Here is a 16,126-nt window from a genome sequence, read left to right as displayed (position 1 = left end):
CACGGCAAAGTGCTGGTCAGGAATGGCTACATAATTTGCAGGAACCAGCAGCAAAAACAAAATGTTGGGCCCTTTGTTCTAAAATTAAGACGTTCAGGATGGTGATAGCAGAGCATTAAACAAGGCAAGCCTTCATGGGAAAAAGTGCTGGGAGAAGAGATCTCTCTTTGGGTCCCACAGGTGAACTGTCTACACCAGGTGCAAAGTGGGGCATTTAGGGGGACTGGTGTTTACAGCCATCACTCCAGCAGCTGTAAGCCGGGGAGAGGAGGGTTTGGCTTAGGAAGAAAAACTCCCCCAACCCATGGTGGCAGGGGGAGCGCCCTCACAGTCCAGCGCCCACGATCACCATAACCCCGGTCTTGCGGGAAAGAGGAATATCCCACCCGGCAGGGCTGCCGAGAGGGGAAATCCAACCAGAGCGAAAGTGGCACGCGGGCAGCTCCGCCGGCAGCAGAGGCGGCTTCCCGCGGTCAGCCTCGGAAGCGTCCCCAGCGCGCCCGCCTGTCCCTCGGCGTCACGGGACTCGCGCTGCCGCGGCGCGAGCGGGACATTCCCGACCCTCGCGGGGCTGGGCTGGCGCGGGGGCGGCGGGAGGAAGAGGACTGCGCACAGGCCTCCCCGGCACCAACCCCGGGAGGGTGGCGGCGGGTGGGCACCTGGACAGAAGACCGACCCCTCCCTAGACCACATCCTCAGCCGGTTTCCGCGCCCTCCCCTCCGACCTGCCCCTCACCTGCACGCGTGGGGCGGCGGGCGGGGATGGATCTAGTGTCGGGGGAAGTGACGGGAGAGGGACAGGGGCAGGGCTGATGGCCAAGGGCCCCCTAAAGAAGTGCGTCTTCTGGGCTGTACTGTATAGAGCCTTTCCTACGCGGAATCCCTCGGCTGCCCCAACTGTCCAGTCCGCTTCCTGACGCCCCCAAATCCACACTCGCTCAGACACCGCCCACCGCCGACCCTGCCCCTCAGTCCGCGGGTCTTTCCCTCGGGTCGTCCTTCCTCCTCTCCGAAGTCCCCGCCCCCGCCCCGCCCCGCGGGCTGCGGTCCCTTTAAAGGCGCGCTCGCCTGGGGCCGCCCCTTCTCTCGGGGCTGGCTCGGGAGTGCACTCGCCGCCGGAGCCGCTGCCGCCGCCACTAGCGGGCATGGCCATGGCGTCCCCGGCCATCGGGCAGTGCCCGTACCCGCTACTCTTGGATCCCGAGCCGCCGCGCTATCTGCAGAGCCTGAGCGGCCCGGAGCCGCCGCCGCCACCGCCCGGCCGGTCCTCGCGCCGCTGCGTCCCCGCGCCCCGCTCCACTGCGCCCGGGATGCACGAAGGGAGCGGCGCCCGCAGGGCTGCCCGGGGGAACCTGGAGCCCCAACCCCGGGCTTCCCGACCAGCTCGCCCGCTCCGGCCTGGGCTGCAGCAGAGACTGCGGCGGCGGCCTGGGGCTCCCCGACCCCGCGACGTGCGGAGCATCTTCGAGCAGCCGCAGGATCCCCGCGTCCCGGCGGAGCGAGGCGAGGGGCACTGCTTCGCGGAATTGGCGCTGCGGGGCGGCCCCGGCTGGTGTGACCTGTGCGGACGAGAGGTGCTGCGGCAGGCGCTGCGCTGCGCTAGTAAGTGTAAGGGCAGGGGAGGGGCGCGCGGGAAGACCGCAGTCCGGGGGCGAAGAGACTGCCAGGGCGCTGGGGCAGAGGCAGAGGGGCCATTGCCCTCTCCGGCTCCAGGGGAGCCCCCACTTTGAGGGAGGTAACCCCTGGAGACACTCTGCTCCTCAGTGCCCTGCCGGATGTCCTTCGGAGAGTGCCTACTGCCCAGGTATGGTTATGCAGCATTTGACAAATACCTCTCTCCCGGCAGGTGGGTGCTCGGCCCTCCCCAGACACACACACACACACACAGACACGCACGCGTATGCACGCAGGCAGGTTGAGGTTGATGGCCGCCACCGCAAGGTCATTCCGTTGTCTCCTGTGCACCCTCATGCTTTTGTTGTGAGTTCTTGGGAGGGGGGTGTGAGACTGCTACTGAGATGACCGTTTGACCCTTGCTTATTGTGTTAATGGCCAAATGGCTTGTTTGTCCACCTATGGTACAGGCTGAGACATCTCCTTCGGGGGTAGCTGGTGGGACAGGGATAAGACCTGGTTAGGCTTTGGATAGAAACAGGCTGTGAGGCTGAAAAGAGCCTGAAGTCACCCTGAACCTGCACCCCTCCTGCCTTCCACCTGTGGCCCCTCAAACCTTTGGACTCTGCTCCAGTATTTGGCTGCACCCTGCCTCCTCCTCCTCCTGGGTTCCTGCGCCAGTGCTCATGTTCTAATGTTACCCAACTCCTGGCAGGGTCGCTTCTTCTGCAGAGCTCTCAGGCACCCTCCAGTCGCCTCCTAAAGCCATAAAACACTGGGCACCCACTGCATAGATTTTTCTGAGCAAATCTGCAGTCTTCTTGGGGATTTATTATTTTTCTTCTCCTACAGTATTCCTTTAATAGGGGTTCTCCCTCCACCCTCACCCCTGTATTTGCTGTAGCTGTGTCTGGCAAAGGATATCTGTAGCCATGTGCTTATGTGTTGCTATAGATATTTTAAAGATCCGAAGCACAAAGCACAGATAATGGCACAACCTCTAAAGAGCATCTCTGGAAATGGATTGTGGTTTGCATCTTTCCCTTCCCCTATGACAGCAGCTCCACATGCCCCCTCGGACTGGAGCACTGGACAGCAGCAGCTACTTCCACACCAGGAATCCCTGCTCTCCTCTGTCTGCAGGCACAGCCGAGGCCACTCGGTGTGCAGAACACTGCAGCTGGCCCCGGGGAAGGACAGCTCAGACTCTAAGCCAGGGTCACGTGGAGGGGGCAGATTGGAGGGGAAAGCGGGAGCTGCTTTTTCCATCACCAGAACTCTCAGTTCAGGTGCTAAGGAAGAAGGAAAGAGCAAAAGTTGTAGAGGTGTCTGTTGTGGGAGAAAGCGCTGCTGTCACTTGGTAAACACCTCCGACCTTGCAGTAGAGTTGATGTGTTGGCAGCTTTTGCCTTCTCAAGAGTTCTTTGCTGTATCCACCAACCCTACACACAGGGAGAGAGGCCGGAGCCTCACTGTATGGGTTTTATTGTGCTGAAATCCCAGGAAAGATGCTTCATTGTCTTTCTAGTTTGTATTTAGATTTTTGGAGACTATATCGATTGTTGAATGTTTTGTACATTGTTTTATGATTTTTTTTCCCTTTGGTGATAATGGTGTATTTGTGTGGCTTTGCATATGCATATATGTGTGGTACTCCATGCTTAAATGAATTTATCTTCACATCACATTAGAATTGTTTATTTCCTTTGATCGGTCATGAATAGTTGCCAGTGGCAGGAAGACACAGGTCCATGGATTGTACCTCTGATTCTGTGTGTGACTTGGTGAGGTCTTCACTCCTGTGACCCCTCACATAGTTGGTGTAATACCAATTAAGCATGTCTGAACACCAGAGAGGAAGCAGAACTGGAATCAAGGGACTACAGAGAGGAGTCTCTGTTTGTCATTATTAATATTTAACTAATCGTGAACCTGAGGCTGGATGGGAAAAGTTGAGAAATTTCTGATGTGCAAATGAGGGCTGTTAGATGGAGATACAGCAGGCCAAGTGCACCAAGCATCTTTCTTTAAGTTGAAAGTCTAATTCCATGGCAGGGATGGAAATTTGTCTTATCTTCACTTTGAAAAGCAAGGGTTGGAAATAGGACCTTTGGAAGGCCATACTATGCAGTGCTTAAGAGCAGGGACTAGAACCAGAGTCCTGGGTTTGAATCCTGACTGTCACTTAGTCCCTCTGTGACCTTAGGCATCTCTGTGTTCTGTTTCCTTGTTTAAAAAAAAATGGGGATAATAATATTACCTACTTCATCATGTTAATGTGAGAATTAAATGGATTAATATACGTAAAGCACTCAGAACAGTGCCTGGCAAAATGCAATATGAATGTTTAATGAGATATGAATGCTATTATCCCCTCCCATCCTACAGCTGTAACAACTAGCCTGGGCTCGTGACACCTCCTACAATCACCTTTCCAAGACAGTGAATACAGTTTTCAAACTCTGCAAGTTGCTAAGTAGGAAAGGAGTACTGAAACTTAAAGTTCCGGTAATGCCACTCCTGCCTGATATCCTTCGGGGAAGCCTGTGGCTCACAGAATCCCAGTGGCTGAGACCCTTCCATGCCTGGCCTAGGGGCCACAAAGACATCGGCTCCTTGTCTCTATCACTTGTACCCAGTAAGTGCCAGGCACAGAGCGGGGTCTCAATAAGTGGTAGGTGATGAAGGTGGTGGCTTATTTGCACTATTAAATCTCCCTGCTCTTGGAAACAAGCAGAAGGGCGGTGGGTGTGTGAATGACGTCTGTCTGTACAGGAGGCTGACACAGGGTGGGAGCCAGGTTGGCAAAATGGACTTTCAGTAAGGGAAACTTTTAGGAAACTCTCTTCCCACCGTCTGCCTGCCTTTTTAGTGAAAGTTCATCTAACTTAAGCTTACCCCAACTTCAAGGTGTGTAAACAACCTCTGGTTAATGCTGGATTTTGTGAACAGGGAAGTTCAGAGTTAATACTAATTTCTAGGATTAAAGAAATCATGTTTGTTAGATAGCGAAGGCAATCCAGTGCGGACTGGGGGAAAGGCAGAAAGAGGGAGAGAAAAAGAAAGGTGGCGTGAATGCACGTGTGTGTTTTGGGGTGGCGGTGGTGGTCGTGGGGAGACTCTACTTCCAGCGCTCTGGGAGGGAATGGTCAACGGCAAATAACCCAAGAAACTCACCAGCTGCCCTTTGGCTTTGTTCTCAGGGACTGTCCCTCACAGCTCATGGACTGTCCCTCACAGGTCGTGGACCCTTTCTTCTGTAGAAGGCCCATGGAGATGGCCTTTTACCCTCCATCCCATTTTGGTGGGTGTGTAAGCCATCCGGTACCAAACGCTCCTGGAGGAGATGTTTAGACATACCTTGGACGCAGTTACTGAGTGCCACCTGTCTGTTCCTGGAGCGAGAGTCTCTCTCCCGAGGGGGAGCTATTCAGAGCTATGAAGCATTCAGTGATTAGAATTACTGGGTTGAAAGGGAGGCCCAGGGGCTCATCATCCTAACCTCCCCCTCTGGTGATAGACTTTAATTACAGGTGTGAGGATGAGCTGTGTGCCAGGCAGCCCTCAGGGAGGAGCATAAAGGCATTTTTTGCTGAATGTGGCTGGTATCGCCCAGGCCCCCTTGTCCAGCCTCTCTAGTCTTGGTCCTGCACTAATGGCTGGGTTCAACTTGACTCTGCATGACTGGAGCCCCCTGTGTGACAGCCCCGGGATCCTGCAGACCCATCCCCTGTTGTGGGTTCTTTGCAAGAGGCTACTGGCGCATTGGCATTGACGCTTCCTGTAGCAGAGAAAGGTCAGTCTTTATTTCAGGAATCTTGGAAAGTGTCTATGTTGTCCTGGCAGCTCTTGTATTTATTTACCTTGTGCACTTGGAAGGTATTTGTTCGGTGTGTGGCTTGCACTTTCATTGATTTAGGCTCATGTTTGACTTTGGAGGTTAAGAAAAGCGGTGAGATGGATATTTTGTTGTTAGAGATGGTGAAAAATCTCTCACCCCCAATCCCTCCCCTACCCCTAGCTCTAATTGGGGTTTTCTTCTCGGGAAAGGTCCTGTTGGAGGGTGTGTGTATTAGGGGACAGGGAAAGGACCCGGATGCTTTCAAAGAGGCCTTCTGAGCTCCTCTGGCTGCATCCCTTTTTCCTCTCTTCCCTGCCTCCTGTCTTCTCAAAAGATGAAAGTGAAAGGATTAAATGTGGGCTTAATTTTCCCCACTATTCATCAGAGCATGAAATTTTCTGATTATGGAGTGTGGGGGGCTTGGATCCCAGGTACAGTCAAAGATGATTAATGCCACTTGTCTGCCAGCCTAATTAGACTTGGTAATCAACTTGCGCGTCTGCCTGCTGGTCCTGCGGAGTTATTAGGTGGAGGAGAATTGACGTCTCCTCTCGGCTCTGAGGGTTCCGTCTGGGAGCTTTTCTTTTCTCCCCAAGTTTACTGGTACATCAGCCTGTGCCAAGCCTGTGACAAGGAAAAGACAGCCCTCAGCCCAGTCCCAAGGCCCTGCCTGGCTGGTGGAGTGAATTCGTCCTGTCGGGGGCCTGTCCTGTCTGTGACATGTGCGGCCGCCAGGGGCAGGAGGCTCAGGAGAAGCCACGACTCACGCCAGGCCCGCCTGGTCTGAGGATGAGCCCGGGAAGGATTCTTCTCGCGTCAGTAATGCCTCCTCTCTGAAGAGCAGAGTGTTTTCCTGCTCGTTGCTACGTTCATCCTCAGGATAGCTTCTCGCGTTCAGATGCTTCTGCCGAGGTCCCACATGGAGAGGGACTCACCTGTCCGGGAGTCACCTGTCCACCTTGCTAGGGGCAGCAGTAAAGTGAGAACCTCTCAGGCACGGCTTATTCTGGCAGGTCTTCGAGGCTTTCGGGCCATCTCAGGCCCTGAAGCCATTTCTCCCCTTTGGGCTCAGTGCCCAGCACGTCTGTGTCAGAGGCAGCCCCTGGGATGGGACAGCCATGGGTGGGCCCCAGCTCCTGAAGCCCAAGTGTTCTCCCACACCCACCCCGTTCTCCCACGCCCACCCCTCGCTCCTCAGTTTCCCCCTGGAGGACAGCTGCCTGCCCTACCCAGGGTATTACTAAGGCTGGTGAGGAACGGCAAACACATCTCTGGCCTCATTAGAGGCCCTTCCTGTTCCCATTCCTTAGATGACAAAGGTGAGTACTCTTGGGTGGGAGAGTATTTGTGGGTGTGCGTGGCATGCAACCCCCCCCCCCCACAGGCTCTCAGACTGAGCTGTGTTCCTGCGGTTCAGGCAGCGCCAGCTCCTGCCAGCTCCTCACTGAGCTTGCGGAGCCAGGCCTGCGCTGGCGGCCCACAGGCCGGATGCTTTCTGTCTCCCCACCGGGTCTTGGTCTCTGCTGACTCCTGCCACCCACCCCTCCCGCAGGGCCTTCTGGCTCTCCCTGTCCGGGTCGGGTCGGGAAGCGCTGGCGGCAGCTGATGCAGGGAAGGCCAGCCCTGACGGGGGAGATGGTTTTGCATTTAGTCACTTTCGGTTTTTTTCCAAGAATTTTGGCAAGCTTCTCCTCACATATTCCAGGCTGGATCTCAGGGCTGAAAGGGGAGCAGAGCCATCTTTTGGGCTTCAGAGAAAGAGCGAGGAGGCTGAGGTGATGATGTCAGACAGGGGAGAAGGCTCGGTTCCCTGGGAACACTGGTTTAAGCAGGATAAAATCAGGGCTTGGGAAGAGTCATGGGTAGCCCTGCCCCAAGGTCACGGCTATCTTGACTCAGACCTGGGGAGGTGATATTTGGGTTTTTTCTGAAGCACCCACATGCCGTGCTGAGGAGACGTGGGCAGAGCCTGGTGGACCCCAAGAGTTCATGGTGTAGTCTCTGGCGGAAGTGGTTGGCAAGTCCATGCCAGGCCTGTGCCAGCCTGCCTTTGCTTGCTGGAGTAGGGGAAAGTTCGTGAGGGGTGTGCCCACAGGGAAATCTACGAGGTTTGGTTCTTTTCGTGCCCTTTTTGGAGAGGAAGGAGGAAGAGCAATGGCGTCCCTCCTGGCACTGTTGCATGGGCCCAGCTTCCTGGTGAAGAACGCCCCATCTTGGCTGAGGGGTCTGGTGACCCCTGGGAGCTACAGCAGGTCCTAGATTTTCTTCAGATTTTCCTCTCTACACCTACAGCCCTGGTCCCCTTTGAGGGCATGGGGGTGGGGGAAGCACAGGATGACCTTGTGCTGAGGGTCTGTAAGGTGTTGGTGTTAGAAGGTGCCGTCTGTTCATTCCTGTGTCTCACTTGGCAGGCAGGCGGGTGGGTGGCAGAGTGTGACACTCACCTGTGACCGCGTCTGGGCTGGGTCATATTTACTTTTCAGTGGAGGGACCTTCTGCTCCCCCTCCCTGTTTCTTGAACAAACACATTTCCAGGTGGGACAGTTCGAATCCAGATGTCTGCAGCGGCCAGTGGTTGGGGCCACTAGAAAATGGAAACTTGGCTTGCGTGGACCTTGAAGACATCAGACTGCAGGTTCACCAAAGTCGGGCCTAAAACAAGAGTGATGCTCTTTGTCTTTTTTCTTTTTTAATCCTTTTATGTTTTGTTTCTACTAGATGCTAGATCTGGGAAAGAATTATCATTGTGTTTCTGAAGATATAAGTTGGTGTTCTGTGAACCTGCTAGGATGGGACTATTCACATGGAATAGCAAGAGTTGAGAATGGCAAAGAAACTGCGGGAGCAGAGAGAACTTTTATCGTGCTTGGCTGTATCTAAAGCATTTTTATGGGTACTGTCTCTGTTCGCCTTGCAGTTCCCTGGTGAGGTAGGTAGGGCTGGTTTAATCATGGCCATCTCATGGATGAGGAAATGCAGCATTCAGGGAAATCAAGTGACTTCTCTAAGATGACCCAGATCATTAGTAGCAAAACCAGTACCAGAACCCAATATAGCATTTTGCCTTATGAGCGAACATCATTCAATGAGTTGAGTTTACTTATTCCTCAGCCCCCCTTCTGCCAATGAATGCTGAAATGTCCAAAAAAGGAGATACAGAAAAAAAAAAGGGGGGTGAGCCAAGTGCAAGCTAGAGACGTAGTCAGTGTCTGGATGTCTGGATAATTGAGAGCTGGCTGTACTTACGCCCGCTTTCAGCAGTTTCTAAATTGATCGTCAACATGTGTAAATCATGAGATCTTTAAACAAAGGGTGAAGTTTTTCCAAATCCCAAGTTACAAGAAGCAAGCACGTCTCTCCCCGCTCCCGCCCCATCCCATTGGTGTTTAGCGTGTGCAGGGGGTGGGTGTGGAAATGCCGGTAGATCTTTTCCTGTTCCACGCTTCCTCCTGCCATGACCCAGCTGTCAGAGTTCATGACACAGGACTAACCAGGAACCAAAGTGAAGTGAACAGATTCGATCCTAGAGGGGAGAGCTAGAGGGAACAAGAGGTGGATAGGACCTAGAAATTAAACTGAGGTTTGCATAACAGACCTCTGGCTCTAATCCCAGGCAGCGGTATGGCCCCACTGGGAATAGCAAATCTGGGGAAAGCCCTCCACCCCCAACCCAGCTCCGACTCTCTGTCTATTTCTCCAGGTCAGGCTCCCATGTGAGAACAGGTATCATCACTTGCTTTTCTTGCTGACTTGGAGGAGGCTGTTTTTTCCATCCAAGTTAAATGGAAGTTGGAGATTTGGTGGTTTCTGTTGAAACAATTATGTTTTTTCTGTATCTGAGGAAAGTAGCAAAAATACCCCAAAACTCAGAGATTGCCCTAATATTCAAATGGAATGACAAGCTGGCTGCAGTGGCTCATTCCTGTAATCCCAGCTCTTTGGGAGGCCAAGGCAGGAGGATTGCTTGAGGCCAGGAGTTCAAGACTAGCCTGAGCGACATAGTGAGACCCCCATCTCTACAAAAAAAATTTTTTAAAAATTAGCCTGGTGTGGTGGTGCATGCCTGTAGTCATAGCTACTTGGGAGGCCAAGGCGGGAGGGTCTCTTAAGCCTCGGAGTTCGAGGCTACAGTGAGCTATCATGACACCACTGCACTCCAGACTGGGTGACAAGAGTAAGACCCTGTCTGAAAACAAAACAAAACAAAACAAAAAAACAAATGGAACAACAGATTCCAGTCATAACTTAAGAGTTTTGAGAGAAAGAGTTGAGCATGCCATCCATGAATGTCTATTCTAGTGATGAGTGTTATTAAAAGCAATCTGGACTTCCCTTTATATAAATGGGGTGAAAATATATTGTATACCAGCACTTAAGATGGTGAAGTCTGTTGCTTCAAATTATGGTGGGATTTGGCCAAACTCCCCTGCAGCATGGAGGTTCTTGGGTCAGAGGTAGCAAGAGGTCATCGCAGGCATTCCCCTGCCTCTAGACAGTGCTCCTCCCAGACCACAGCTACAGTAGAAAATCTATCTAGTTCTCAAGGGCCAGGAATGAAGGTCCTGTCTCTATCTCTGCCAGTTCTTCCCTGCTGGCTTCCCTGTCAAGGAACAGCTCTGTGATGAGGCAAAAAGAGAAGTGAGGTCAGCATATTATTGACCCAAATGGGGCCTTTGGGAGGGATTTTTCCCAATTACACGTGATTCATATTTTAAAATTCCCCCAGCAGGCCCGTGTTCTGCTCTCTGAGGGCGGGAAGGGGGATGCTGCTCTCGCCTACGCTCAGCCAAGCCGGAGTTCCGGGCCCCCTTGGCGACCTCAGGTGCAAGGATCAGAGTTGCTGCAGGGCCAGGAACCTGGGCTCCCACCCCTTGCTTGAAGGTCCTGAGTGCCATTTCAGGACCTGGGCTGGCTTATGACCTTCTTCTGGTGCAGAGGTTGCTTGGTAAACCAGAGGGCCACAACAAAAGGCCAGGGGCAGTCCAGTGTTCCCGAGGAAGCCTTATGGAGAAAGAACCAATCAATGTCCGGGCCTAAGGAAGAGTGACATTTTGAGGTGTTTCCATATTGAATAAATGACTTGGAAACAGTGTGCTTTTACTGCTGCTGCACCAAATTCTCAGGCCCCCCATAGCGAGGGGTGATCTGAACAGAGACCTCCTGGTCAGGTTTTCTATGAGAAGGGCAGGTGAGCGGAGTGCAGCTTAGGTTCGTTCCACATTTTCTTCTCTAAGTAAGCGCAAGGAGAGGCCGTGCTCCAGCATTCTCTTGGACCCTGGGGAAAATGACGGCACAAAGGAGTTGAGCCAGAGGTTGGTGGTTGCACAGGGTATAGTGTAGCTCACATCCGAACTCGTGAGTGTTGACTCCCTGGACTCACGCAAGCTGACCTGAGCTCGGATGCGCAACGCATCTTCAGCCAGAGAGTCTGCAAGTGCCTGAGTCCTCTGTGGTTAAAGACGAGCATTCCTCCCTGGTCTTAAACTGGCCCCCACTGGTGGTTGGCAGGTGAGTCCTCTCATCTCTGGGCGGCCTGGGAGCAGTCACCCCTTTCGAGTGGCCTTTCTGGAAGGCTCTGCTGCCTATCTGGTGCCAGTCCTCAGGCTCTGCCTGGGCAACGGGACCTCCCGGAACTTTTCCCTCAGGAATGGCTGCTTGTGGGAGTCAGAGAGACGGGGCATCCTGTGAGTGCCAGTTTGGGGCAAGAGAACAGCATGTCTGCCCTGACTGTTTTGTTCTCCTTTTCTCTCTCCCCCTCCTATATCCATAGATTCAGATCCTTTTCTGCTCAGGTGTCTGGTCTCAGATAAGTGGTCTGACCCTCTTAAAAGCAACACCGCCTCCTCATGGGCCCTCCCCCGCCCTGGGCTCAGCACGGGAGGATGTGAATTAGCCCCTGTTTGTCCCTCAGGGCCCTATTTGGCTGGTAAAGCATTATTAATCCGCCATCCCCTAAGAAATCCATTAACGAGTTCTGGTCCGGCATGTGGCAGGAGGTAACCGATCACTTCTGTCGTCTGTGGAAACTTTGGAGACATTGATCTTCAGACTCACAGGCGAGACTGAGAAGGGAGGCTCAGGGCAGGCTCTTCCCTGCAGCCTGTTTGGTGGGGGCATTTTTATCTTATCAAGCTAAAAGCCCCAGGAATAGAAAGTTTTCCATTGGGGGAGGTGGAGGGGAAAGGACCTGCGGGAAAGAGAAGGCATCAGTCAGTCTGTGCTGGTGCCAGGGCCCCAGGTCCCAGGTGCCTGAGCCGGTCGCAGCGCCCCAGAGCCCTCCCCGACTCGGCACCCCTGACGCCAGGCCTGGAGAAAAGCTATTGATCTCCCGCAGCCGGGATGACGGAGGGCCAGGAGGAGGAGGTGGCTGCTGCCTGCTTTGGAACAGTCGCTGCACGGCTCCAGCGGCTCTTCCGCAGGCTCCCAAAGAGCCGCTCGGTCTCTGAAAAGCTCCAGATCCTGCAGAGGTTCCGCAGCGAGACCCAGCGGGCTCAGGGTAGGTCCAAGCCCATCCAGCTGGGGGCGTTCGGGGAGCTTGGGTTCGGAGGTCTCTGCTAGTGGCCTTTCCCACGGAAAAGGAGTGCAGGGTTCTCCTGGCAGCCTTGTATTTAATGCTGAGCTCTGCACCAGTCCTTGGCCCTCCTGACTGTGCAGGGGCCAAGGCTCAGGTACTGCCACCTCGCCCAGTTTGGGTGGAACAGCCAGGCTGAAAGGACGTGGGCAGCCTGTTTCAGAGGCCTCATGTTGGCTGTGGATTTGGACACCCTTCCCTTGGCTGAGAATTAGGGCTAAGCAGTCGTCTTAATCGGGGTCTCTGAGCTAGTAGAATATAGGTCTCTCGGATGGCTGCTGTTTTGCATTCTATCCATCCTAAAGGGGCGTCAGGCCTTGCCAAGCTGCTGAGTCAGCCTTCTGAGGACCGGAGCAGCGGAGCGTCCTAGGCGATGAGTTCTCACCTGCGTGGTTAGTGGAGGTGGAGGTGGAGGTGCACGCAGGGCCCAGTGTGCAGGCTGCACAGGGCCGGAGGCTGCGGGTGGAACACAGCTGGACGGGAGCCCCAGCCTCAGGCCGTGCCTGGGCCACTGATTTCCCTTCCAGAGCACTAATGAGGGTGAGGACAGTCCTCGCCTGGGGAAGGATAACGGACAGTATCAGGATGAGGGAAAGACGAGAAGGAGAGACAATAGCAATCCTCATTATCCCAGTCCCTTAGGTTGTCCTACTCCCCTTTTTCAAAGAAAGGAAGCTGAGACCCACAAAAGGCCCCCACTGGTGGTGGCACCAGGACTGGGAACCCTGGAGAACTCCCTTCTAGCCTCGGGTTCCTCCTGCTGTCTGCGGCGTCTTGTATTTCTGTAGCGCTCTCTGCTAAAGACGCAGAGCGTTTATGTATGTTTGTTTTTAACATCATTTGTTCCCTCCAGATCGCCGTATGGTGGGAACGGGAAAGGGATTATTCTGTTTTACGGATGAGGTGGCTCAGAGAAGGAAGGCCCCTTGTTAGAGGTCATTGCCGTGCCGTGAGGTCTGGAGCTGCTTCCTTTACTGGTGGACAGTCTTGGGAGCTCTCCTCGGGGCTCCCCGCTGCATTTGTCCCCATGCTGTTCCCAGATACTTTCAGGAATAGGTGGGGATCTAAGCGGGTCACAACGCTAAGTCTTAGGGATGGAACTAAAATGTAGCGCCATCTCTGGGCTAAGTTTGTGGGAGCAGAGTTTGAAAAACCATAGGATCCTCACTATGAAAAAGTATAATTTTTCTGATTAAGGCTTTACCTCTTTTTTTTTTTTTTTTGAGACAGAGTCTCACTCTGTTGCCCAGGCTAGAGTGAGTGCCGTGGCGTCAGCCTAGCTCACAGCAACCTCAAACTCCTGAGCTCAAGCGATCCTCCTGTCTCAGCCTCCCGAGTAGCTGGGACTACAGGCATGCACCACCATGCCCGGCTAATTTTTTCTATATATATTTTTTAGCTGTCCATATAATTTCTTTCTATTTTTAGTAGAGATGGGGTCTCGCTCTTGCTCAGGCTGGTCTCGAACTCCTGAGCTCAAACGATCCGCCCACCTCGGCCTCCCAGAGTGCTAGGATTACAGGCGTGAGCCACCGCGCCCGGCCAAGGCTTTACCTCTTGAGAAATGAAAATTTTAATTCATCTAGACTTAATCCCCTTTTGGAAACAAATGCACTCTAGCCAGCCTGAATAATTTATCCTCATCGATAGCCTAATAACATATACTGTAACCTTCACTAAGAAGAGAGTCGGACACTGACTTCCTAATTTAAATGCTTACTCGTGCATTCACGTCCATCGTCTCTTTCCCTCTCTCTGTAAGAATTAGTCAACAGATCATTTCCTTGCTCCTTTGCTGTTCAGCCCAAGGAGTTATAGATTTCATAGAATCAGTCGGGCCTGGAGTGGCAGCAGCAAGGTCAGGGCAAACACTGCACTGCAGCTGTGATGTGCGCTCGACTCGTGGTAGTGTTTGGGCTTAGTTGACGGAAGAGCAGGGAGAAGACAGGACACGCGTGATGAAGGGAGCGTGGACTGCAGGCCATGGACTTCTGGAACATCTTCATCTCACCCACAGGACTCCACGGGCTGCCTGGAGTGTGGCGTTTAAGAAAACGGGCTTGAGCCTGGGTCCTGGCATTGGCACTTCCTGGCTGTAGGGCTTTCCTCCTACAGATCAACCTGCCTGAGCCTTGGGTTGTTCAAGCACAAAATGGGGCAGAGAATTCTGACCTCAAACTGGTGTTCGGTGGATTAAACCCGACCTCGGCTGTGACACAGTTCGTGTGATGCTGGGCGCTGAGCGGGCCCGTGTGGGGAGCAGCTGTGCTGGGGTGACCCTGGGAAGACCAGCAGCTGCTCCGGGGGGTCATCCCGACAAGCCCCCCACACGGCTGTCTGCTCTTCCGTTGCACCCGGAGCAAGGTGGGCTGCCTGCGTGTCGGTGGAAGAGGTTGGGTTGAAGGTTGAAGGGCAGAAGTGGAGGAGGGTATCTGACACACGCTCCCCAGAAATATTCCTACCGTGGAGGTTTCCACACCGCGCCATTAACAGGCAGAGCCAGACCAGCCCACCGGGCATCATTAGGAGCTAAGCAGGCATGTCGCCAAGGAACAAGTCATATGTCATTTTAAAAGAAAGGCTGCTTGGGGGTCAGCGGGAACAGGCCTGAGTCTCTCCAGAAGTCTGCGGTGGTCCAGGTTACAGCGACACAGCTGTAAAGAAGCCTTTGTGTGCCTCCAGCAGAGACGGCCTCCACGTAATCTATTTACTTTTCTTCTCACTGCAAAGTCTGCTTTCACTGGGTTGGTGATCAGCACTTTGAATGGCTGCAAGTGACATCAAAGCAGGTGTGGAAAAACCAGTTGGATGCAGCAGCCTGGTTGTCCCATGAAGAACTGAACCTGCCTGCTCTTCTGGCCTCCTGTGACCTCCTGGCACGGGGACAGGGCATACCTGTCCACACATACCTGTGTGTGCATTCACATCTGTGCTTCCGCACAGGCTCCACCTGCCGTCCCGTGGTCTGCATACGTCCGGGCAGGACTTGTGCAAACCTATCTGGCTGTCCTCATTGTTGGGGTCCGTGGGACACTACCAAAAATATACTCCAGCTTAGCAAGAGGCTTTCCTTTGTCACCTCTCAGAGATGGTGTTTCTGCTTTAAAAACAAAAAACAAAAGCAAGAAAACCCTCCTCTCCTCCTTCCGTATGTGCCCGTCCCTACCAGAACCTGGGTTGGCTCCTCCTGTCTCCTTAGCGGCCCCAGGGATGGGGGGGCACCAAGCCTGGGGCTGGGGGACCTCTGCTGCTTTGTCTCTCTTACACCCAGAGCAGAATGACACATGCCGGGAGAAGGGGGCCCCTCCTGAGCAGGCCTGGGGCCGAGAGGGTATCTGGCAGCTCCACACTGACTTTGGATACCATGGGCTTGTTGCCGTTTGTTAAATTCCCTGAAACCCCACTGTCTATGATGTTTTAAAGTATTTTTTCTTTTCTTGAGATACTCTGGTAATAGGATTTCTTTTTTCCTGTGGTGACAATCAAAATAGGATATATCTTATCTCTCTCTCTCTCATCCTCTCATACACTCCTTCCTGTTACAGCCTTTGGATGGAACCGGCTGTCCTTTGGAAGGGTGCTTGACCCGCGGCAGGCCCTCAATCAGTACGTGCCGAATGAGTGCTTGCATGCACACATGGAAAACTGGTTAGGAACTAGGTAGATGTGGAAAGATAGGAGACGTAACCAGACTGAAAGGGTTAATACTCTCTCTGTGTCTCTGAGTACAAGTGTCCTGATGGTCCCACATACTTTAATTACCTCGTTCAAAAATTGTGCTGTGTCTTTGCACTTCCTCTGCCTGGCCACGCCCTACCTACAGCTTGGACCTTTCCCATGTGGTGTCAGAGGGTCCGGATGACAAGTCTCCCACACCCACTTACACGTAAGGAATGGGGTCCATTGGCTTGCTCACCCCAGCACCCCTACCTCACACCATTTATTTTTGCATTTTTCCCCCAAATCCACCTCTTAACCATTCTTGGCCAAGGAGGGATTCTCTGGATGCTCTGTGGTGTGCTCCGAAGACCTGCGGCCTCTCCCACCTCCCCCTGCTCCATCCACATCTTCTCCTGATCATTGTCTTCAACAAACTGTAC

General features: G+C 53.5%; 1 protein-coding gene across 2 annotated transcripts in view; it reads left to right on the top strand.

Annotated features, from left to right (window-relative positions):
- Positions 1-1,137: 1,137 nt before the first annotated feature.
- Positions 1,138-16,126, top strand: part of RASSF5 (Ras association domain family member 5) — a 59,779-nt gene continuing 44,790 nt past the window's right edge. For both annotated transcript variants that reach the window (XM_069459448.1, XM_069459450.1), the window contains exon 1: positions 1,138-1,602. In XM_069459448.1, coding sequence (XP_069315549.1) covers positions 1,146-1,602 — 457 coding nt within the window. In that variant the 5' untranslated portion in view covers positions 1,138-1,145. The remainder of the gene's footprint in view (positions 1,603-16,126) is intronic.

This window comes from Eulemur rufifrons, chromosome 27 (genome assembly GCF_041146395.1).
Source record: "Eulemur rufifrons isolate Redbay chromosome 27, OSU_ERuf_1, whole genome shotgun sequence".
In the NCBI taxonomy this organism is placed as follows: domain Eukaryota; kingdom Metazoa; phylum Chordata; class Mammalia; order Primates; family Lemuridae; genus Eulemur; species Eulemur rufifrons.
Note: the sequence above shows the minus strand (reverse complement) of the source record. Positions and strands in the feature narration are given on the sequence as shown.